Source organism: Acomys russatus, chromosome 10, assembly GCF_903995435.1.
Source record: "Acomys russatus chromosome 10, mAcoRus1.1, whole genome shotgun sequence".
Taxonomy (NCBI): domain Eukaryota; kingdom Metazoa; phylum Chordata; class Mammalia; order Rodentia; family Muridae; genus Acomys; species Acomys russatus.
In genome coordinates, this window is record NC_067146.1 from 64,855,502 (window position 1) to 64,880,981 (window position 25,480).

Consider the following 25,480-nt stretch of genomic DNA (forward strand, 5'->3'; position numbering starts at 1 on the left):
AAAAAAAAAAAAAAAAAAAAGAAAGAAAAAGAAAAGAAAAAAAAAAGAAAGAAACACTTGCAAGTAACATATTGACTAGCTACGAAAATTTAGAAAACCCTGTCCAGCTGAATAAAGAACAAATTTACTAAAAAGAAACTAGATCTGCCTGGTAGTCTTACAACTTAGAAAGCTCTGGCTTCAATCCCTAGCAGCACAAATAAAAGGCATAGATTAGTCACTCATCAAGTGTACAAACCCCACTTCTCCCACTCAGCTCAGAGATGCACAACGCTTTCACAGCTTCGTCATGGTGCTTACGCTGATCATGTACAGTCGAGCATAACGATGGTGAGGGTTTATGAAAATACTACTGTGTATGTGGCAGGCAAGCTTACACTGTGTTGGGATCTATCAGGTCACAAGGACACATGGGTACAGGCCACCTTCTGGCTATTACCAGTTTCTTGATATGTCCACTGATATGCTGCCGCATAGGAACACAGTCCAAGCTAGATATCAGGCCCATCGTCCACTGGAGGCAAAGCTTCTGCTGAATGAGAAGTTTATTTCAGAGTTCTTGTATTTTCCCCAGGCACCAAAGGGCACCACTACTGCAGTGCTGTTGTCTTCAGTACCATAGTGTATTGCCTGCGGTTCAGGGAAGAAGAGAAACGCACTGGAGTCATTGGGTTTCTATGCAAACAGGCTACTTTCTATGGAAAGCCAACTGATTCTACACACAGTTAACAAATGCAGTTATCTAAGCAGGTTTGTGATGGTTTCAGCTGCATCCGTGCGCCATATGGTTATTAACTGCACACGAGTAACAGATCCAATGATTTAGCATCCTCCATTGTAGCTTTGTGGCAAGAGAAACATCCATAAACCTAGGTGAACCAATGAGCAGCTCCCAAAGATGACACACCCAACGCGCTTAGCATGGTATCAATCGTGTAAAGCCTTAGTGAGTGCTAAATTCTTACCAACAAAACTGCTTGTAGGAATGTAGCCCAAGAAATTAAAGAGCTTGGGAGAGGGATAAAAAAAAGAACAAAATATAACAATATCTTTGTCTGTAAACACAGCTAAAAACCTACTACTTTATATACTAACTTAAAGTTTAAAAATCTCAGAAATTGCTATGTACAAAATAATGGCAAAAATGTTTATAATATTCCTTCTACGATGGATAAGTGGGCATAAACTAAATGGCCTGCAGCAGGATTGTAAATCACATTTAGGGACCAGTTCAACTAGCTGAGTGCTAGTCATACTGTTCAGGAGTGTTTAGTGTTGCAGCTAACATCTACAGATCAAACAACCTGGGGCCAAAACTATAAAGGAATGAAAAAGCTTTTCAAACAAACTGTAAGAGAAAACTGTTTAAAATGTGTCAAATACCATTATACTTAACATATAGTTGTTAAAATAAACAGTAAATGGTAATAAAATAGGCAAAGAGAAAAAAAAAACAAATAAGAAATACAAATTATTAAAAACCCCAAGCTAGAAGTCAATTCCACTAACAAAGCTAAACAGTAGAATCTCTATTTTTCTCAGGGCTTTGGGCCTTACTTAACAGTAGAGTGCTCACTTGACATTCAAGAGGCCCTGTGTTCAGTTCCCAGTACTGCAAAATACATTTATTCTACCGCCTATCAAATTAGCCCAAACACTTCTCCAAATTCCCCAAAGTTGGAGCAACAGAAATCACACACACACACACACACACACACACACACACACACACACACTCCAAACTGTAGATTATTAGCACGCATTTTTAAGGGGTTATTTGACAAGGCTGCTCATTTTTTATTATATTTTTTTATTAATTTATTCATATTACATCTTGATTGTTAGCCCTTCTCCTGTTTCCTCCCATTCTTCCCTCCCTCCCACTTCCCCCCTTCTCCCCTCCCCTATGTCTGTGATTGAGGGAGACCTCCTCCCCCTATATATGCTCTTAGAATATCGAGTCTGGGTCCTGGGGTCCTCCTCAAACTAAGGCATCAGCCAAGGAGAATATAGGCAGTAAACTTCGAACCCCTACCAAGACCTAGCCAACGAACATGATATTCTCCACCGTTGAGTGGAGAGTGAGATCTGACTCTCACACGAACTCTGGTGCCCCTCTTCTGACCACGTCCCCTGGATGGGGAGGCCTGGTGCCACTCAGAGGAAGGATAGCAAGTTACCAAGAAGAGACTCGATATTCTAAGAGCTGCTCATTTTTTTAATTGGGGGAGGGGAGGAAACTATGAATTCTCACTGTTACTCAGACCAATAGGAATGCTTGTACTTGAGGGGTCCTCCTGGCTCATTCTCCAGAGCAGCTGGGACCATAGCCATGGGCTACCTTTGCCAAGGCTGTTTCTTAGAGTTTAAACTAAGAAGGACTGGTGAGGTGGCTGAGGTAAAGGTGCCTGCCATCAAGCTGGACTACCTGAGGCCAATGCCTTGGACCCACATAGTTCAAGGAAAGAACCAACTCCTCCATCTTGCCCTCTGACCTCCATGACATGCACCACGACATCAGTGTGCACATGTGTGTATGCACACACAAACACACACACACATGCACATACATGTACTCAATAATAAAAAAAATAATTTAACCTGACAAGATAATACCTGAAAAAAGGGACATACACAAATAGATTTATAAAAATGTTTGCTTTTTCTTTCTATCTGAAAGAGTATCTTTTGTCCCTTCTATGAAAGAGTACACACAAATTTCCTCATGAGGAAAACTAATATGGGAACAGAATATTACATATTATTTTTTATTATTATCATAAATATTATTGTCTGTATAAACTGAAGTACATATATCTACAAGATGGGCAGTTGAGGTTTTAAAAAAGATGCATTCATCCACGGACTTGGGCATATTTCTTCAATTTCATAGGCATCTTGTTAGGTGCTGCTTAAGGCAGACAGACCAAACGGGAAGTAAATAATTTATGCATTGTGACACTGCGCATTAACTTTAAGCAAGCAACATTTTTAAAGTAAGGCCTGCCAAGCATTGCACACGCCTGTAATCCTAGAGCTTGAAGGATGGAAGTTAAAGGATCAGGAGTGCAAGGTTAGCTTTAGCTACTGTGCAAATATAAGGCCAGCCTATACTACACCAGAATGTCTCAAAAAAACAAAAACAAAAACAAAAAAACCCAAAAACAACAACAACAAAAAAAAACAAAGCAAACAAACAAACAAAAAACCCAAAACAACAACTACATGCACAAAACAAACAAACAAGTAAAAGCAAGCTAAGGAAAGGTCTTTTGTATTAATCATAGATATTAGTACTTAAAAGTCTAGGCCAGCTCTGAAGAGATGGCTCAGTGGTTAAGAGCACTGAATGTTCTTCTCGGGGACCCCATGTTCAATTGCCAGCACTCACATGGCAGTTCACAACTGTTTGTATTCTGACACTCTCTCACAGACATATATGCAGGCAAAACACCAATGGACATAAATAAAATAAAATAAAAGTCTGGGCCAAATCCAGTCTCTCAGTTCAAAATGTAATCATGGAAATGCAACAAAGACATTGAGTCAAAACATGGTTAGTGACTTAAAAACACCATCTATCCAGAGAGACTAGAAGCAACAAAGTATGAGGAATGATTGCATGTTCTTTTCTGGTTATCCTTTATCAAGTCTTAGCTCCAATAATAGGAAATCCCATTCATGTACCTTTCGGTATTTTTATTGGTCCCTTTTATATACCCACATTAACAGGAAGCAGTTGACTGTACTATCATTGCTCAAACTGGTTATTTACTTGCACCAGTGTAGTTCCAGGTCACACACTAGGATTCAGGAGCTTTGGCTTACTTGGGTTTGAGGCTCAGTTCTGTAATATGGCCTCCGTCCCTCGGTTTTCCTCTTTTATGAAAAGGTTAACCTCAGAAGATCAAAATGCTGCTGCCTTATGCTAACATATGTAAATAAGACATAACTTTATTACTGTTATAACTTATTATGTTATTACTCTCATTCAAGATGAGTTCAAAGTTAGAGGGTAAGCTCCACATTTCCTTGATGTATGAACTGTAATAATATGCTAATGAGAAAGATTATGGAATAAATCAAATTCACTGCAACACTCCAGCAGAAACACCATATGCCCGTGCTGTCCCTGATCATCTGCTCTCCAGGAATTTCCCACCAGAAGCTCCGCTAAGTCACCTGTTCAGTCACTGCGTGGGCTGCTTCATTAGGATCATGACACTGGTTGACAAAGTCACAGATCTCTTGACTATTCACCATGAAGTTAATCCCATCGGTGGTAAGGACCAAGAAACTGTCCTCAGCATGGTAGAGCTGCAACCAGATGCAAACAAATGTAATTACAAACGAGACTGTGACTTCGAGTGACTCAGTGACTTGGAAATTATACCTGTTTTCCAGGGTGCTCATCTGGCAAACTGAAAACGTAGCTAAGAGACAATACCACTCAGGATAAACTAAACTTTTACCTTGCAATACCATGAAAGAGGCCAGCCAACCAAATGCTGAGTCTAGATTTAGCGGTTTCCTCTATTAGTTGGCGGCGGGTGGCGTGTGTGTGTGTGTGTGTGTGTGTGTGTGTGCGCGCGCGCGTGCGTGTTACTTTTAGCACTTGATATGCTTTAGATCCTGCTATTGTTTCTATTTATTTCCTTGTAAAACGAGGAGCGTTGTATCTGAAACAGAGACTGCCACACAGTAAATCTTATATAAGTATCTGTTTCATAAAATAAATGTAAGATATCTTTAAGACCAGAAATCCTTCATTAAACTATATACAGTAATCCCCTGCCATTTGAGAAGCCCGCATTATAAAGCTCTAGAGAAAGAAGCAGCAGGCCACATATCATGTGGGGGTCAGGTTAGAGTAAGAGAGGCACTGTGCTGTACAAATACAAGTGGCTGACTGTTGAGCTCAGTGGAGAAGGGAAGCTGAGGATGACTCCCAAGCTGAGACAATGAATTTGAATAGCAGGCTTTGGAAAGAAAGGGCAATAGATCCTGTCTACGGGGTGGGAGGAGTGGGGGGGGGGTTGGGGGGTGGGTGGGAACAAAAGCCAAAGATTTCACCCTCATCATGCATGCCAGAACCAAGCAACTTACTTAAAAAGTTTATTTTTTCACAAATTAGTCTCCCTTTAAAAAAATCTTTCCTTCAGGTAAATCTTCCAGGGCAGCCAGCCAGCAGCTGGAGGGAGGTGAGTTCCCAGTCCTTCATTCTCTGTGTGTGACTCAGAGTTTCTAACCCTTTCTTACCTTAATCCTCGTTGTTTCAGGTTCTGCTATCACACCACTGGCTTTAAGATCCAGGTCTCCAATACTCCTTGTCATTGCAAGCCTGCCATTTACATGGGGCTGTCCCAAACTATTCCAAGCCACGAAACCACCACATTTCTTGATCCTAGTTAAAAATAAAAGTACAATTAATGATGATGATGATGATGATGATGATGATGATGATGATGAGGCAATGTGCAGGAAATTAAGGCACTGGTTTAAATACCAATTTTACAAATTGAAATTCAGAGTCTTGTGTCAACGTACACCTATAATCCAGGAACCTGGGAAGGCTGTGAAAGCTATTGAGTTTAAGACCAGCCCATGTTAAATACCAAAAACTTTCAAGTCCATAAACAAACAAGATCAAAATGAGTTAATTTAGGCCATATATTGTGTACACACCCTGACAATACCAGCATGATCAAGCAGGATACAGATAGAAAGCCAGATTGGGCTGCACAGCGAGATGCAGTCTCAATAAACCCAAACCAGCCATGACAAAAAAAAGTCTGTGCTGAGGTAGTACTGTGCACAGTAGTGCTTGCTAGAGGCCCTAGTGTTTCACACCAGCACAGGAAGGACAATTCAACACTGTTTCTATGGCAACTATAGCTTTCATACATAAAATGGCTGGCTATGGTGACAATACCTTTCCTTCTCATCCTTTCTTTCTGGGGTATGGTCAGTGGTCAGCTTCATGGGTTTTCCTTTTCTACACAAAAGAGCCCGGCTGTCTCCAACACTGGCTACAACCAGTTCAATGCCATCTCTCAACAGAGCTACCGTTGCAGTAGTCCCAGAGGTCAGGAGGCTTGCTGCAAACATAAAACAGAATATGAACTTTTTGAAAGAAGTTGCAGACATGGAATTCTTTTTATTACAAAATAAACCAGAAATATGATAACTGAAGGCTCAGATGCACCATTCTAATTTAACAAGAGCTATGCAAATAAAATCCAAACTAGGTAAGACCAGGCAGAGAAACTCAATAACAAGGCTCCATCCAAACAAAGAGGTTACAAACTAATTTGGTGAGCAAAGTATCAGTGTCTCCAAATGGTCTGTGTATAAAATGCAAAGCTAATGTAACTTATAATTATGCCTTTATGTGCACAACAGGTGTCAAAATAAAACATGAAAGTGCCACTAGTCTGGCTGCTATGACAGGAAGACAAATCTGCTGGGCCCATCAGGTGAGCTGCCTTTTCCATAATCATGAGATTTGGGCTATTCTCTTCCATTCCTTACTCCTGTCTGGTCAGAGGAGTACCAGTTAACAGTGAAGGAACGCAAAGAACAGACCATTTGCTCTTCGAGCGCTACAGTGCACATCCTTTCCTTCTAGAATCACATCAACTTACAAATGCTCACACACACAAGTGTACTTACTCTTTCTAGAATGAGGCCCCAACCCTTCTCCGCTATCTTAGTTTGCTCTGCATCTGAGGAAATGTTATACCCACTCTCAGATTAATAACTCTGAATGGTAGACGATGGAGCTCACTCCAGTCTCTTGTAAACATGGCATAGTTAACATTATTAGCTCCAAAAGTATCTATCACAGACTCCACAGCCAAAAGCAGACCTGCACAGCCAGCTGCAATGCACACAGCCCTGCCTGGGCCAGAACATGTCAGCAGTGTGTGTCCTCTTTGCCAACAAGCAAAGGCTTGAGGTCGTCACTCTTTTTTTCTGCCCAAGCAAACTGCATTTATGTGTCTTCCTTTGACTTACTCTAACATTGTCTCTTCTATGTTGTTTACAGCTTGTTAAAAATGTTCAGGGTGCATTGAGCCTTGTGGAAAGTGGGAGTTCCTTGAAACTATGAACCGAAGAGCAATACAGCAAGGTGGAAGAAATTGAGAAATAACTTATTGAAAGCCCGAATTATCTCTATTAACACTTAATTCTTTAAAGCATTGTTAAATTTTATTTTGATTATACTTTATTTTATAAGAAAAATTTCATATTGAATCACTTGTCTACATCTCTATGTAATATTTGTAAAAAGCCCCCTGACCATCCAAATGTGATTTTTACTCTTTAAATTGATTTAGAAAACTGTAATTGATTTAATTGACAGTCAAGTCTTTCCAAGACTTTTTTAAAAAGGCAGATTTTAAAAGCTACCGAGAACACATTTTAGAAAGAGATGAATATATTTTTGAGTCATTATATTAAAATGCCTGCTTTAATCAGAAAAATAAAATAGAAAAACATGGATAAAACTTACTCAGTCTTTTGTAGTCATGCTAAGTTTATTCTACTCAGAAGCAGCATCTACAGTTGCACTATTTTTCCATTTATCTCTTGATTTTGGAGCCCTTAGTTCAAAGCAATGTCATCACAGCAATGCTAAGATATATGTCAGAGCAATGTCATCACAGCAATGCTAAGATATATGTCAGAGCATGACCTAAATGCCTTAACATAACATCAGTGATGCTTATATTACAAGCATTATAGTTTTCAACTGAGATTAGTCAAAAGACTATACCCCAATGGAATCTTCACAGTTTAATCAACTGTATTAATTTCAAATGATTTTAAAAGGCAGGAAAGAGAATGCAGGCATTTATTAAATATTACCAGTCCAGGGGATCCTATATTCTTCATGATAGCTGTCAGCAACAGCTTTTTAATAAAGTAGTCCTTTAATTTGAGGATGACAAAAAAAATTACCATTTTATAAATTCAATTTCAATTTAGGTTGTAGTTCTTAGCTCTTTCGCCTCTGATATTTAAAGGGCTTGCTTGTTTGTTTTTTTCCCAATTCACCATTACAGTTTCAAAATCTCAGGATAAATGGGGGAAAGTTTCAGAACTACGCATTGATTCTGGTTTGCTATGCATTGAAGAATAAAACTAATGAACCATCACTTCTTTTCATTTAGCGCAGAGGTAAAACCATTCACCTCCTGCACTAACAACAAAACCATAAAACCGAGACTTCCTTCAGTGAGTCTTGACACTCACTGGATAATTTCTGTTGCAAGTCATCTCAACTAATGGGACAAGGAGGGTGTGAGACCCTCCCAGTAGTTCAGACTAGGATCTGCTGGACTCCTTCACCCGAGACAAAACTAAGCAGATCTGCCTCTGCATGGAAGCCCAGCACAGAGCATCCACAGGCTCCAGGTCCAGAGCTGCTGAGCGGGACCAGTTCTCTGCCACAAAGAACACTCACAGAGGCGGATGGGAAATTCACCCAGACGTCATGCTCAAACACAACAAAGCTGCAACGCAAGGGAGAGCGGAGAAAAAGCTGCAGGATAAGGGGGAGGCTTGCTGTTGGCGAAGATTTCACTAGCAAATCATATACTATTGCAGGAGCTGCCAGATCAGTCATCTCAAAACTCAGTTGCTTCAAGTTAACAGTATCTGTTGGCCGCCTGTTTGTTTTTTCCTACCAGATTAACATTTGTCATAGTGTTATAGTCCAAGACAGAAAAAAAAATTATGTACTTATGCATCTGTACCAAAAGAGACCAGTGGGGTGACACTGACACGAATGAACACGCACGCACACAGTTAATAGCTGATCGTGAACACGACAAATTCAATATTTTATTGATTTATAGTAATATTCAAATTGTCTCATAAACAAAATAATTTGTGGTTGGTAAGTAGTACATAGAGGGTTTTTTTTTTTTTTATGTGAACGATAGTATGTATTAGTTGAATGGGATTTCAATATAGAGGCAGAAGCTATCCAAGTACCTCTTATGCCAGAAATCAGACAGGAGCCATTTGTTTATAGCACGAAATGCAGGAATCTAGCATGGAGAGGACTGTTTTCCATTGGGTGACTTTAATTTGTGGTCTACATGAAGGCAGGGTAGGTCTTAAATGATAGTGCATGTTTTTAACTTTATGAAACCATAAATGAGTATTTCTATTGTTCTCTCTCTTTCCCTTGTGTTACAGGTCAGTAGAACAGAAGAAAAATAACTACAATTTTGAACAGCAACAGAAGGAGAAAATCTACCAACTGTCTCCGCCCCCCCCCCCGTGATTATTAAGCTGTGTAAACAGTGCTACAATATGTATGAGAAGTGGATATCTATGAACACCAAAATCAAATTAGTGACCTGAATCAGTAGCGACATAATAACAACGATGCTTCAGTGCTATCCACATCTGGTGACCTCCAGCAAAATCGAGGTATTCAAAAGCGCTCTGCAGGGCTGGGTGTGTAACTCGGCGGCAGAGTACTTGTCTCACACGCCCAGAAGCCTGGGTCCAGGCCCAGCACAGACAGCAAATTTGCCTTTGGAGCTCTTGTTACTTTAGAGCTTAGCTCCCTACAAAAAGCCACATGTAAAGGACTCGAACCACGACGCTCACTGTGGTACCCTTCAATACTACCCACCCTGAGGTGCTGCTCACCCTCTGAGCAATTCTTCTCATTCTGATCCTTTGTCATTAGGCACGCTGCCGTTTTCAAAGCATAAGCGCTGTACACGTCAAGAAGGTATAGAGTAGGTGGCATTATCATCTGTGTTTTCTACCACCCATTTTGTTTTAAGTGGCTATTTGTAGAAAATAAACCGATGGGATATTTCGACTAATTGGCTGGTTTTCATTAAGTGTAAAAAAAAAAAAAAGATATAATTTGAACTTCAAATTTTGAAGATGCTGCTCAAAGCATGAGAGATCTAATTCGGGGGTGGAACACTTGTCTAGAATGCAGGAGGGCTGCGAAAAAATAATCCCGCCAGGTGCAATGGTGCATCCCTGTCATCCCAGCACTCAGGGAGGCAAAGGTAGATGGATCTCTGGAGACTGAGGCCAGCCTGGTCTACAAAGGACTCCATGACAGCTAAAGTTACACAGAGAAACTCTATCTCAAAAACAACAACAACAACAAAAACCAAAAAACAAACAAACAAAAAACAAAACAAAAAACCAATAACAACAACAACAACAACAAAAACCAAACCAAACCAAAACAAAACAACCCCAAAACCCCACCAAACCAAACCAAGAATCCCTATTGCCTGGTCTCACAGGAAGGGCTAAACAGTAGTGAAAAGTAGGGCAGATATAGAAAAGACAGTAAGTAGAGAGTATAACTGTGGTCCTATAGAATGTTTGCTAGCTAGTCCTGACTCTAAACACACACAGACACACACACACACACACACACACACACACACACACACACACACTCACACATATCCACACACATGCCAAATAAGAACTATCTACCTTTAAAATATTGATACTCAGTTCATTATTTCAGTTAAAAATTTAAATTTCTTAAACTTGGATAACTTTGAAACCTTAAGTGAGATGGAGCTAATTCTGGTTATTCCATCCTGAAAGGCTAGCAAACATCATTTTGTCATCAGCAATTTTAATATGTTTGATAAATAGACCCATAATGCCAATAGGTAGATTTTGCCAACTGTCAAAATGTACAAATGCATCTTTAAAATAGTCCCCAAACTCTGAATTTTAAAAAAAGCACACAACATGCACAGCCGTGCACACTGAGACTGTTATGACACGATGCACACACTCTGCACTGCCCTATCTTGTTCTCTTACACTTTGAAGTAAATGATCATTAAGAAGCAGAACAATTTGTTTTGTTTTGTTTTCTCAAGACGGGGTTTCTCTGTGTAGCCTTGGCTATCCTGGACTCACTTTGTAGACCAGGCTAGCCTCGAACTCACAGACATCCAACCTGCCTCTGTCTTACAGAGTGCTGGGATTACACTGTGCCTGCAAAGAAGCTGAATAAATTTTAAGACATCTTTATGAAGTTCTGAGGTTACCCCAAAGGATTGCAGAGCAACTAAATTAAGCAATATAACTTAATTTTGTTATTAGGAATACATGATATTTTAGTTTTTTTTCTTTAACTATTTGATTGTGTGAGTCATCTAGAGTCTCTTTAAGATTCATATGTTAAATGTTAAAAATTCAAATCTTCCTGAATTATAACTATTAAAAATGTTTTAAAAATTTACACCAAGTCTAATATTGATGGTTTTAATCACCAACACCAATAAGATCATTTTTTTAAAAGCTTGATTGCACATGTGTAGGGTTAATAAATTTTACTGCTGGCCATATTTTTGAGCATTCTGTTCTACAAACCATGGCCAGTAAATACAGCTGTCTAGAGAACAGCTGGGCATAATACTGACACTACAGCCCACAAACATTATAGTGATGATACAGCCAAACTCACAGCCAGCCTAGTAATTAATAAGAACACACCAGATCCTCTGTTGCTATGAAAATGCTGGATGTAACGGTCCACACTTTTTCTGTGAGGTTAAGGCCAACTTGGTTTACATAGCCAGTTTCAAGCCAACCATGGCTGCTTCCTGAACCCTGCCCCCACCCCCAAGAAGTAAAACTATGAGAAAGTGTTTCACTTCCTCCTCACGCCTTAGAACAAAGGCTAATAAACTTTAAACATAAACTTCACCCTCTCTTAACTCTTCTCTTAAAAAAAAGAGAGGGGAACTTTGGGAGGAGTAGTACCAAAGGAAGAATAAGACAAAATGGTTTCAAGTAATCTACCAAGTGAAAATGTTATCTCTAGACAAATAGAGAAAGAATGGGCCACAAAGCGTTACTGGGGAGTGTAATGGTGAGTAAGGTCTCATAATGAGCAGGGAGGGGCTGGAGATGTAGCTCAGCAGCAGAGAGCTTGCTGGCCCTGCACGTTTCAAGGCCCTAGGTTCAACAGATATCGGGGTGGCAGTGTGATGCTTAAATGGTACACTCAGTTATCCCAAGGGCATCCTTTCACCTGTCTTGTTATTAATTATGCAAGTAAACGAGGTCCTAATCTGAACTAGTCATTTCTTCTCTTTGAGTTGAAACTCCTCCTCGTGTGTGAAATGGGGAGAATTTCCATGCAACTGAAAAACCACATTTCTGTGGTGCATTTTTTTTTTTTTAATTAAAGGAAAAGACAAAACTAAGATTAACATTCCTACATAAGTCCCTTTCCAGTCAGATAAGAAGCATACATTATATGGGGGCTGCTGGAGATTTTAAAGTTAACATTATTAGAAATACATTTTTGATGAGCTAACTAAAAAATATCGAATATATTTTCCTGAAATTATTTTGATAAATTTAGTCAAAAATAGAAACATTTCCTTTCAAAACACACACAGTCCACACACTTTTTAAAATCCACCTACCACATCCTTCCTTATGCTTAACGAAAACAAAAATATCACTAGTTACCACAAGAAAGCTGTAACACTAAGAAACAGAAAACAAACATCTCCCTCTGGCTGTACATGTGGATTCGAATGAGCCATTTTCTATCATACTTTGGACCTATTGCTAATATTTTTTTCAGAAATTACACATCCATTTATTCACTTTGTGTGTACATGCATGTGTCTGTTTTTCAGTGGGTGTGGACTTGCCACAGCATATAGGTGAAGGTCAGAAGCTGACATACGGAAGTCGCTTCTCTCTTTTCATCATGTGTGTCCTGGGGTAGAACTCAGGTGGTAAAGCTTAGTGGTTGGTCCCTTTACCCACTGAACCATCTTTCTGAGCCCCTATTTCTTCTTATAGTAAAGATGAACAATTATCAACCTGGCAGATATGGCTGGCCTGTAGCGTTTGCACTGGTAGTATGGTGGTGGTAATGCAGGATGGGTTTCTCTTAGTATGGACATCTTGCCGTAAAAATATAAGTCAAATAAGTTGAAACATTTTAAAATTAAAATTCAATATCAGAACCATTTTGGAGATTCTCCTTCTGACAGGTTTTTATATAACATTAAAAAAAGGACACTGACATCAGTTCATATTCTAAACAGCATTTCAAATGATTCTTTGTATAAAATTATTTCTACAAAAACTCCCCACAAATACACATGCATTAAAACTCCCACCACTAAAGGCCTATATTGTTTTCTCTTTTCCTGCCAATCCCCAAGGCTCCGAAGAATGCCAGGGCTCACTTACCATCAGCAGACAGTTGGGCATAACTTGAAAAGGCTTTATCTATTTCTAGGAAGGCCAAGGTCAGTACAGTCTCCAAGTCTTTCTCCTGAGGAAGCAAATCCCTTTGTGGAGAGGAAAGCAAGCTGCAATCATTTTACAATCGTTTTTCTCTTCTCACAGTCAGCCTTCCAGCACCCACTCTACACAGCAGACCTCACACCTTCCCTCTCAGGTACCTTTGCTGAAGATCCAAGGATTAACAAACATTTACTCATCTTTGAAGGCACTCAGTATGATGAACTGTGACCCTCTTGAGCTGAGGATCAGGCCACCATGCTCTGGTTATGTGGTGCTGGAGACACAACTCGGGGCTTTGTGCATGTTAGGACTAACTGTGCTATCTCAAACCTGAGGAGGCCTGAGGAAGTGGTGCTGGTGGTCTGCCTGTAAAACTAAGACTTAGGAGGTGAAGGCTGGAGGATTTGGAGTCCAAGGTCATCTGCATTTGAGTTGTCAGGCCTAGCACAGCCTGGGATATGTAACTCTATCTCAAGCTAACAAACAAGCGTGTCTGAAGACACAGCTAAGCTGTAGGGGCTTTGCCTCATATCCAACATAAATAAAACAACAAGTCCAAATCCCTCCTCATTCTGTAAAGTTTTGATTACATTTTTACGGAAGGCAGAGGATAACCCTCGGCTGTTAGTTTTCTCCTTCCCTTATGGGAGTCCTATGACTCAGGCTTGGTTTCAGACTTTGTCATAGACACTTTATCCTTTGAGCCATCTCACAAGCCCCAAGTCCCTGTTTTTAAAGAATCCTCAGTACTGCAACCCTGATGGGCTATGAGGTTCTTCATATTGACTTAAGATGCTGAGTTTGTCTGTAAAGTTAGGTAAATCATGTAAAAATCAAGTGACAAACTACCTTTAACTATATATACATAGGAAAGTTAAAAAAAAAAAAAAAAAGTTCATGGCCATAACTACCACACTGTCTCCTTTCTTTAAATTCTAGCAATAGTGTGAGTCTCAAAAAATACAGTTAAGTGTGGTGGATTAAGTGAGAATGCCTCTCACAGGCTCATATATTTGAATGCTTGGCCCCAAGTTGATGGAACCATTTGGAAAGGATTAAGGGGTGTGGCCTTGTTGGATGAGATGTGTCACTGGGGGTATGCTTTGAAGTTTCAAAAACCCACATCATTCTCAGTTAGCAGTTCCTCTCTCTGTGTTCCTATCTGCTTCCTGTTTGTGGATAAGGATTGTTCCAGCACCATGCCTGTCTGCCTGTTACCATGTTCTTCACTATGATGGTCATGGACTCTAACCGTTGAACCTATAAGCAAGTCCTCAATAAACTTCCTTTAATAAGTTGCCTTGGTCAAGATGTCTATTCACCAAAAAGTAACTAGGACAATAAATAAACCAACCTGTGCTGATTAGAGTAAATACTTCTTCAGGCCAAGGGGGACTTCTCTATGGGTAAAGTGTTTTCTGTAGAAACATGAAGACCTGTATTCACCTCTAACTCCCATATGAAGGTAATGTTCAGCTTTACATAGAAGCCCAGGGGTAGGTTCATGGGCTACTCAGTCTAGCCCAAACAGTGAATTCTAGGTTCAGTAAGATACTTTATCTCAAAAGGTAAGGTGGCGTATGATATAGGAAGACACTGATATTGACCCCTGGCCTTACATACAGATGAGTACATACACACACGCACACAAACAACACACACACACACACACACACACACACACACACACACGTAAAATTTCCCACAAGTTATCTTTGTACTTTATAATTTACTTGAAATAGTTATAAACTTAGAGCTGTAGATTCTGAAACCCAATAATTCTGAAATGGAGATAATCCCAGTTACAAATGCTATATCGACTACCACTCACTGATGAAGTGGCATGTGAGCACTTGAGTAATTTGGCCCATACTGATGTCTCAGTCAAAGGGAGAGCATTTCAACAGAAAGCCTAGGGGAACTGCAAAGCCAAGGTCGTTATACATACATAACACATTTCTCCATGTGCGTGTGACAGAAGTCAGCAGCTGCTGGTCCCCCATGCCCATCATACACTGCGAAGTATAGCACCTCCTCTGTCAGCTGGGCGAACCCAAACCGATCTTCATTTTCCTTCCGTTTGCCAATGAGGGAGGCACAGCCCACATTCTCCAGGCTAATTTTGGGAATCGGCTTGCCATACTTGATACTAGGTGGCAGCAGAATTGGCTCATCAATGCGGTTATCCCAGATCCCAAAATTGTCCCAAGTGGCTGGCCGCCCACTTCCATCTGGATCAAACCGAGAGCACCTGGGCTCCGAAGTGGAGCTGTAGCAGGCAGGAGTCACCTGCCTGTTGTCCTGCAGGAGGAAGTATCTTAACAACACTCTCTTCTTCACCTGGTTCCCACCACTTCTCACCAAAGTAATGAAGGCCGCTGATAACATCATGCAATTCCAAAGGCCCCAGTCAGAGGGAAAGACAAATAGAGTGATAAAAGACTTCCTTGAAGAAAGCTGATGCACCTAGGGTTGGGGGCAAAGACAGAGTCACAGTGAGTAATCCAGAAGACTGATAATACATCACCAGACACCAGTAGCAAAAGCCATAAAGAGTCTGACATTGTGTGTGTGCGTGTTTGTCTCTGTGTGGTACCCTACATCCCATTCTTAAGAACACTGTATCAAAATTTTGCCTACACCCCTCAAAGTGTTTGAGTTCTATAAACATTTGACAATATGAACATAAAAGCACACACTTCTCTGATTAAGTAGCTATCACTTTGGCAGGGTGTTAAAATGAACATTTTGATTCAGCTTGTATGAAGAAAGGCCACGTTGTTGTATACTCCTAATGAGCTGGGATCATACAAATGTTGGTGACCAGGCCACACTTTGTAGGTAAATATTCTTGACACACTCAGTTGTGACGAAGTGATAATGTAATCAACCCCTTTTAAGGAGGAAAGAGGACAACAGCTGGCTCATAGAACATATACTTCTGGAGTCAAAGCACAGCCACGCTTTAATGAAGACAGTTTTGGATCAGAGTTTCCATTTTTCTTGAAATATTCGTATTCATTAAGAATTTCATATGGTGTATTTTTGTCACATTAACTCCAACTCTTCCTACTAACTCCTCCAAGAGCCACCCCTGCATCCTATAACTGCAATTTGAGTTCCCCAAGTACTCCTGGGTGTGGGGTCATTGACTAGGGCACAGTTGACCCACAAGGAGCCTCACTCTTAAACTGACCATCTACTGTCCATAGTTCCTCAGTCAGGGATGGGGACTCATGCATCCCTCCCTGCCCACTCCATACTGGAATGCTGACTGGCTCTTGTGCAGGAGCCTACAGCTGCTCTGAGTTCTTGAGGTCAGCAGGCTTGCCAGACACAAAAGACTTTATTTCCCTCTGGTTCTTTGTTCCCACCAGTGACTTCTGGATCTTACAGTCTTTCCACTTCCTCCTCTGAGATGGTCCCTGAGCCTTGGGGAGGGGGTATGATATAGATGTCAGACTGGAGTTTTTCAATCTATTAACTACTAAATTTTGCTTTCTATATTTGCATGGTCAATGTAAACTGGTTCCAGGTAAACACCCCCTAGCAAAACAAGCCAGTTCTAATGGTGTTTTTGTGGTAGATGCTTATGAAGAGGGTAACTGAGGAACTGGGCACTGTGTTGATGACAAGCAGTCCAGCCCTCCTTTCCTCTGAGAGTAGCTCACCAAGACCCAAGGCAATGACAACTCTGCCTGCTCCTCTTCTTCTAAAAAGGGTCTCACTTTGTCTCCCTGGCTAGCCTTGAACTCATCGAGACCCACCTTCCCTTGCCTCCTGAGTATGTAATTAATGGTACATGCTGCTACTGCATAACTTGAAAACATACTTATTCTGAATCCCTACTTAGACCTCATTCTAAACCTTTCTTGGCATTATGAAAACTTATCATGGAGTTCTAATATCCCTGTAGTTGGGGTTGTGTTTCTGACAGATTGCCATACACACCAAGTGCTGACAGGGAGTCATTGGGGGTTTCTTTGGGTGTGGACTCTTACTCATGCAGAGCTTTACAGCTGATCAAAGTGAAGCAAAGAGGTATTTGTAGAGTACTCAAGACAAAAAAGTGCAACATTCTATCACACCTCTCCCATCAGGGCTCGGGGATCATCTAGGACAGTGGTTCTCAACCTGTAGATCATGACCTTTTAGGAGATTAAATGACCCCCTCACTGGGGTCTCCTAAGACCATCAACCCCTGCCCCCAGATAGTTACATTATGATTCATAGCAGTAGCAAAATTTCAGTTACGAAGTAGTAGCAAATATAATGTTATGGTTCAAGGTGATCACCACAACATGAGAACCTGTATTAAAGGATTGCCACAGTAGGACGGTTGAGAATCACTGATCTAAGATGACAAATCCGAAGAATTCTAAGACCCAGCCACTGTGGATGAGTGGTGGGAAACAGCGCCCTCTGAACCTGACACCTTATGTGAGTGCTCTTGAACTCACAGCAGCTGTGGCTGCCTGCAAGAGACCCAACCAGTCAACATTCCAGGATGGGGTGGGGGAATGGGGGACAGGGGTAAGGGTGGGGTGGGGTGGGGTTGGTGAACTCACAGTAGCACTCTCCCAACTCACCCCTGAGATGCTATGTACATAGAGCTGATGGCATCTGGGAGAGGGAGAGTCTGTTTGTCTTTGTGGATGTAGCCCCTGCTAGGTTGACTATGCGCTCAGGATGTCCTCATACCCATGACTAGATGATAGATGAGCCGTGTAAACTGGAAACAGTGGTGGGGGGGGGTGAAAAGACAAAGTTGAGGGAGGTGGAGTTTGGGTAGTGGGTTTTAGAGGAGTTAATATGAAGAGTGGGCAGCGGGCGGGGGGGCAGTGTGTAGTGTAGTGTGATCAAAATACATACTGTGGAATTTAAAAAACCATTATGCAAATATTTCTGACCAAATTTTGAGAGATACAGAAATTGGCAGTACACACTAAGGGCGTATCCGTGAGAATGTTTTTAGAGACCATGGGACACGAGTTAGTGGTCAGCAAACAGAGGGCAAAAGACACCTCAAATATGGGTGATACCATCTAATGGGTGGGGTGCCCATGGAACAAAGAACAGAAAGGAAAAGCTCCCACAGGACATTTTGTTGTGGACCCATCGAACACCTGTTTCCAGCTTCTTCAGCCTTTCAATGGAGACCCACACTAGTGATTCTCCGGGTACTTAGAGGCCTTCAGCCCCACACTGGGCTCATAAAACACAAAACAAACAAAACAAAACTCAAGTAATACTTCTGGAGCCCGTTCATTCTCATTAGAACAAAGTATTTGGAAGGCCTGAGCCCAATCAGCCCCTGAATTTGCTCTCTCTCTCCCTGTGAAGGGGTGTATATGTCCCCTCTTGTATGTCCTTCCACTGTTAAGGTTCTATCTGCCATGAAGTCCTCATCAAATCACCTGCCAGCACCATGTTCTTGAAGGCCTAGAGCAACATGAGTAAAAGTCACATAAACAAACATTTTACCTTTAATTTTCACACTTACTGATTTATCTATTTATATATGGGGGGGGGGTTGCCTTGGTGTACATATGGAAATCACAGAACTCCTTGAAGGAGCTGGCTCTTTTCTTCCTCCCTGGAGCTCAGAAACAGAACACCAGTCTTGGCAGGAAGCGCCTTCACCCACTTATCTCTCACTGGTCCTAAATAAACTTTTAAAAACGTTACTCCGAGACACAGACTTCAATAAAAATACGTGAGATATAAATGACAGCAATGAAGCTGGTCATGGTGGGGCACGCCTGTAATCCCAGGGCTCAGGGAGGCAGAGGCAGGTGCATTGCTGTGAGTTCGAGGCCAGCCTGATCTTCAAAGCCAGTCCAGAACAGCCATGGCTACACAGAGAATCCCTGTCTTGAAAAACGAAACAAAAACCAAACCCAAACAAAACACAACTGCATTCCCAGCAGAGAACAAATATCCACAAGATACATTCTTGCATGATAAGATAAAAGTGGACAGTTTCTTTGAGCCTATAAAACTAATATTTACCATCATACTGGACCTTCCTTCACATTATCAGCACTGTCACAATCAAAGTTACCAGGGCAGTAATAGAAAAACACCTGATGGAGAGCGTTTTGCAGGCAGAGACTCAAGGCGAGCAGCTGCAGAGCAGGCTCTTCCTCCAGGTTAGTATCACATAGGCTAGGAAATTTAGGTGGTTCCCTCTCCTTTACCAGCCACACCCATCCCTCTTAGAGCCTCAAGAAAACTACCCAAAGGCAACTTGTGTTCCCAATCTACATGACAACTTTAAGTGAAACCTGCACATAATCCAACAGTGCAGCACATTGGTGGAGCATAAAATTCCTCAGTTCAAAGTCTAACTAGAAAGATTCCCACTGCTTCAAGCTTGGAGAACACCACCGACCACATGGGCCCCAGAGGTCTTGGAAGGACCGCAGAAATGACTATTAACAGCAGAGGAGGGTGATTGAATAGAAGTGTGAAAGGTCACAAACACTTAGAACAACAACAGAAGAAAAATGCCTTAAAATTGAGTGAAGAACAGCCCAACAGAAGCCTAAACATTCTCTTTGTTGGCCCAGCAAGCCTGAGCTGACATATGCTTATCAGTTTCTCCACTAGGAAGTGTTTCTAATCAGGGAGAATGATGCCAATTTGTGGGTCAGAAATCTAAGCTAACTGATGACAGTAAACCATTTAAACAATTACATGAAGCATTCAAAGTGAAAGCATCCTTCATTCCTTTTGCCACACAAAAATATCCCAGAAAAGTGAAAGGAATACAAAGCAAATACATAAATGCATATGATGTAGTCTACTAACGACACTAAACTTTAAACCATGCTAAGGAAGAAAATAAAGATAATTTGCTTGGAGTCCTGGATATACAACATAAGCAATCTAAAGATATATTGGTAATTGTCTATAAAAAGGGAAAATAGGAATTCTTACCTGAACTAAATATTTCAAAACCTTTATTTCTCAATCAAAACAAAAATGTATGTATCACAACTTAACCACATTAGTCTTTAAAATGTGTGAGCATGCACAAAATTAAAAATGTATTCTAGCTATTATAAGCAAATATCTGAAAATACGCCCCCCCCCCCCCACCATTCTACAATGATTCCTGTGACTAAGTCTTCTTCCCTACCTCCCTCCTCAACCGGATACTTTAAAACTGACAGGAGGAAAAGGAAGAAACAAATAAATTAAAATGTTAGAACAAAGTTATCCTAGTAAGTCATTCCATCAAACAGTAATCTCATGAAGAAGAAGAAGAAGAGAAGGAGGAGGAGGAGGAGGAGGAGGAGGAGGAGGAGGAAGAAGAAGAAGAAGAAGAAGAAGAAGAAGAAGAAGAAGAAGAAGAAGAAGAAGAAGAAAAGAAAAGGATTAAAGAAGCTGCAAAATCACAGAGACTCTTCAAGACAGCACAGGTAAACCCACTACTCCAGAGCAGCCATCTCAGGCTAAAGACATCTAGAAAGAGCTTTTGTGAAGTGGTCCACCCCTTAGAATTTCAACACCCGGGTGGCAGGGCAGGAAGTTCAGTAGTTAAAGGCCAGTCTGGGCTACCTGAGACAGGGTCCCAACAACAACAACAACAAAACATCAGGAGAGAAAAATGCAAATGCCTTGTAAGTTTTGCAAATCGCCATTTGACTTCACAACACAAGACCCACATACACAGCTGCAAGTGCACCAGTTTTACTTTTCATATTTCTCTGATCTTCCACTTGCTCAGCTGCTTAACTCCTAGAGCTCTTCAACTTTATTTTTGGAAGAAGGAGACACTATCTCAACAGCAGATTTTGGTACTGGGGATTTGAGTTCAACTGCTGTAGAATGTCAAAAACACTTGAAAAAAATGTAAGCTTACTTTTACCACTTTATCCAAGTACTTGGAAGAATTAACTGGGAGTTCTAGGAATCAGCTTTACTGAAAAGGCTTAGATTTTCCTCCTTCTAGGAAGCCTGTGATAACTATAAGGTAGCAGCACTTTGATATCTTCCCATAATGGAAACACAGGTAAATGTATATTTGTGTGTGAGGAAATGCAGGCCGGCGGAGGTCAGAGGACGCCTTGGAGGCACACTTTCTCTTGCCATCATGTAGGTCCTGGTGCTAGAACTCAGGGAGCAGGCTTGGCAGCAGGCACCTTTACTGGCTAAGCCACATCACCAGTCCTATTTTTAATATTCTTAAACTCCAAATTTCTTTACCATCATCATCAATAAAAACCAAATGCATCCTAATAAACAATTAAAATCATCTGAAAGCCTCTGAAACATATTTTAGCAAATCTGCAGTCTTAATGTCTTTATCTCCTTTTGGGAGGAAAGAAAAATGTATTAGTTTAGCAGAGGAAAGAAAACAACAAAGCCATCAATGACTTCCTTTGGTCGTATGTAAACGTCTGTTTAAAAATGTGAACTGGGCCTAGGAGTGGTGGCGCACACCTATGGCACACACCTGTAACCCCAGCACTAGGGGAGGCAGAGGCAAGTCTGGTGTACAAAGCGACTCCAGGACGGCCAAGGCTACACAGAGAAACCCTGTGTCGAAAAACAAATAACAAAAATGAACTGAGAATAGAGTATTCGAGTCTGTGAAAGGGGGTATCGATGTTGTCAAGGAAAAAAGAGACTTGGACTGCAAGAAAAACAATTATAAACAAGAACTCATTATTCAAAGCTTCCGCGTTTAATGACATTTGTCATACAGTGGTGAGCTGGTTTCCAATGTCTACAAGCTCCAACACACACTAGCAGGGCAACACCCTCCCTTCCGCGCAGCCCAGCAGATCTTGGGCCAGCCACAGGTTTTCTCCCGGGGGTACAGGTCTGGCAGAAGTCACATCTACTCTGCCTGGCTGGCACCCAGCTGGAGGAAGGCGGCGCGGGGTTGGGGGCGGGGGTCTCTGTTACTATTCCTGCAGCTCCAACAACGAAAACACCCATGGAGCTTTCGAGACTCGAAATTTCCTAGCTGTTTGTACTCAGAGCCCCAATCTTTGTCTCCTCCTGCTTAATTCTCTCATCTACAGAAAGCCGCTGCGAAATCGGCACCACGAGCCACACGGCCTTAAGATACAGTGCTCTCCCAGCAAAGCTAAGCACAAACTCTCAGAACCAAACCACCAGGGCTCCACTAAATGTCTTTACAAGCCTCTCGCTGGTGAGCGTTCTGGGCTGCTTTGCTGGCCTTGACTCAGGCTGGACACAGCAGGACAACACTCTCCTCCCGAGGTAGCCCAGCAGTTCTCCGGGCATCCTGGGTCTCCTTATTGGGAAACAGGACCCGTGTTGGCCAAGCCTGCTTTCTCGCCTGGAGCGCACCAGGGGAGACTCACCATAAGAAATCAGGGAGGCTTCTGTTTTCTTCACTTTCTCCACCCATCCCTAGGACCTTGCACATCCTACTAGCCTGCCTCCCGCTCCGCTCACTTCGAGCCTGAGGTCAAGTTCAAGGCCGACTGCCTCTGCAATGGAAGAGCCGGATGCCCCTGCGCAGCCGCCCTGGGCCTAGGCGGGAGCAGTTGCTCTCCACCACAAGAAAAAGGGCGCCACATAGAGCCCGGAGAAATGAGCGTGGGACTCGGCCTCAGAAGCTGCGGGAACCTATATCCTATTTCTCTTTCGACTTCCCGGGAGACCTCCTCCCTTTTCGCTCTGTTCCAGGGACTGCCAATAGATTCTCGTCAACAACCTAGGAGAATAAGCTTCAGGCTCTTACCTCGTGATGGCTATGGGTCTGTAAATTTCTTAATTAGATAATGGAAGGAAAGGCAAAGCTTTCCTGGATAGTAAGTCAGACTGACTTCTCTGTTGATCCAGATCTCCAGAGCAGGCAATTAGAGAAGCCACAATCTCCTCCGCTCCTGGAAATACTCGAAATTTTCAGCTGCAGCTGGCCAAATGGAGACCCGGAGGAGTCTGTTTCTGATGATTGACAGCAACACTAGCCATTGGTGCTCTGCAAGGCTCCTGACCCGCCCTCAATATCAGCCAATCATAGATCTAGATAGGAACGAGCCTCCTGCATGGGCAATTTGACCTCTCAGATTGCCAATTGAGCGCAGCGGAGCGACGTCAAATTGGGCCAGTAGCTGCTCGACGTGGCGCCCCGCCCTCCCGAGGTGGCTGGCCGCCTCGTATCAGAGGTGGAGGGGACCTTGCACTTCAGTTGCAGCAGGAGGAGGGAGTGTTGCTTAGGCCAGAGTTATCTTGGCTCCGACCCAAGAAGTACAGAACAGGACAGGCACGCTTCGTTTGTGTAGCGCTTGTGTGTCACTCAGCTTTCTCCCTCGTTCTTTGACAAATCACAGAGCAGTGCTGTTTGCGCTGCACTAACAGGCATCTTGGGATGGCTTGCAACTGTCTTGCATGCCATAAGGATTTTTATCTTTGTGAAGGAAGCATTGTCTAGTGTCTGTAGGTTCAAACTGACACAAATAGTCAGACAACTGCCCTTAGAATATTTGGTCTCATAAGGAAGAGGAGGAAGCAAGCCAACAAATTAGTGAAAAAAAGAAATCATGTCAAGAGAAGGAACAGCTGGAGTGTGGACGAAGAACACTGGGGAGTGGATTTTACATAGGGCAGGCGCTGAGTCCCACTGCAACTGATGAAGGAAGGGTGCTTCTGAGCAGAAGGCAATAGCAGATGCCCTCTGGGCTATATCACCACACTTCAGGGAAGGTTCCATGCAAAGCAGTACAGGCCAACCCAAAACTCACTCCGTGGTTTTTGTGTGTGCATGTTTTAGTCTTGTTTTGATTTTTTTTGGGGGGAAGGCTTACTTGTCTTTTGTTTGTTCTGTTTTGATGTCTGTTTGTAAGTTGAGTGGGTAGAGAAGTGGGAAGTATCTAAGAGGAAGTGTGACGGGGAAGAGAATGTGCTCTCAAAATATACTGTATGACATGAATTTTAACTAAAAGTATTCTTAAAATTAATGATTAAATTGCACTGACTACTCACACCTCCTGGTCCAAGAGCGTCTGGAGGTCTGGTGCATTTTTAATAATAATCTGTTTAGACAGTGATGTCCCTGTTGCTGACTCACAAACTCTAATGATGACGTGCAGATTATGTTAGCCAGAAAGTCAGTCTTCATAAAGCTCTTGGAATTGTTACTGGATCTGACACACATACAGCAAAGGGTGCATATTGGAGGGGCTGCAAGGGACCTTCACAGCATGCAGCCTGTCTCTGTATCCACCAACAGATGTAGAAACAGTGTTATTAATGCCTAGGAAGCCTTTATGCTGCCACCCAGTTAGTGCTCTCCTCCTAGGCAACCTCTACGCTGACTTTTAATATAGGAGATTGACTTTTGTCTTTACACTTGACATGTATCATACTGCAGCCTATGCATTCTTTTTGTTTGTCTGTCTGCTTGGTTTCTGTAGTTCAACGTGTATTTTTAAGATTCTTCCATGTTGCTGTTTTAATACTTTCCATTGTGCAATTATATCATAAATTATACATTTATTTTTATGATGAATGCTGAAGTCATTTTCAGTTTGGAGCTATTAGTTAGTGCCTGGCATGTTCATTGCCTTGAGTTCAATCCTTAGTGCAAAAAAAAAAAAAAAAAAAAAAAAAAAAGAAAAAGAAAAAGAAAAGAAAAGAAAGAAAAAAGAAAAAAAGAAAAAAAAGAAAGAAAGAGAGCTGGAGATGTCTCAGCACTTAAGAGTACACACTACTCTTCCAGAACACCCTAATTTGATTCCCAGCACCCACGTATATAGGGCTTATAAACTGTAACACCGGGGATTGCAGCGGAGGCCTCTGGCCTCCATGGACACCAGCACTCATGTGCACACACCTACACACAGACCACACCCATAGACATAACTAAAATTAATAAATATTTTTATTAGAAAGAAAGAAAAATAATTACTATCATTTGTATTTGTGACTAAGGAAACTGGATGATAAACAGGCCTGAGGCACTTAGTTTGCAAGCAGTCTGACTGGACTTAAGCAGGCAAGGCCTCTCTTCACAGCCGTGCTCCCGGTTACTACATTATATGCTTTCTTATGAGACATCATAAGACATCAAACTCATATTCACTATGCAGTGCTGCCACTCAGTGCCTTTCTCTCTAGAGCATCTTTGCTGTGCTTCCTGCAAGCACTGCAGAAGCAACACCAATTCTGAAGTCTTTACCCAACCGTGGTGTTTCTTT

At 41.8% G+C, this 25,480-nt stretch overlaps 1 protein-coding gene across 1 annotated transcript; it reads right to left on the bottom strand.

The window, feature by feature from the left end:
- Positions 1 to 248: 248 nt before the first annotated feature.
- On the bottom strand, positions 249 to 15,765 carry Ppm1k (protein phosphatase, Mg2+/Mn2+ dependent 1K). Its single transcript, XM_051152269.1, has 6 exons — positions 15,244 to 15,765; positions 13,239 to 13,339; positions 5,933 to 6,098; positions 5,260 to 5,404; positions 4,183 to 4,317; positions 249 to 630 (listed from the first exon to the last, which is right to left on the bottom strand). The coding sequence occupies exons 1-6, from the start codon at positions 15,684 to 15,686 to the stop codon at positions 499 to 501; spliced, it is 1,122 nt and encodes a 373-aa protein (XP_051008226.1). The 5' UTR covers positions 15,687 to 15,765; the 3' UTR covers positions 249 to 498.
- Between the last annotated feature and the right edge of the window lie 9,715 nt (positions 15,766 to 25,480).

Coding starts and splice junctions, on each gene's coding strand:
- Ppm1k (XM_051152269.1), bottom strand. CDS start 15,686: ATGATGTTATCAGCGGCCTTCATTACTTTGGTGAGAAGTGGTGGGAAC. Junction 13,340..15,243: donor CACATGGAGAAATGTGTTAT/GTATGTATAACG, acceptor CTCTCCACAAAG/GGATTTGCTTCCTCAGGAGA. Junction 5,405..5,932: donor AGAAAGGATGAGAAGGAAAG/GTATTGTCACCA, acceptor ATTTTTAACTAG/GATCAAGAAATGTGGTGGTT.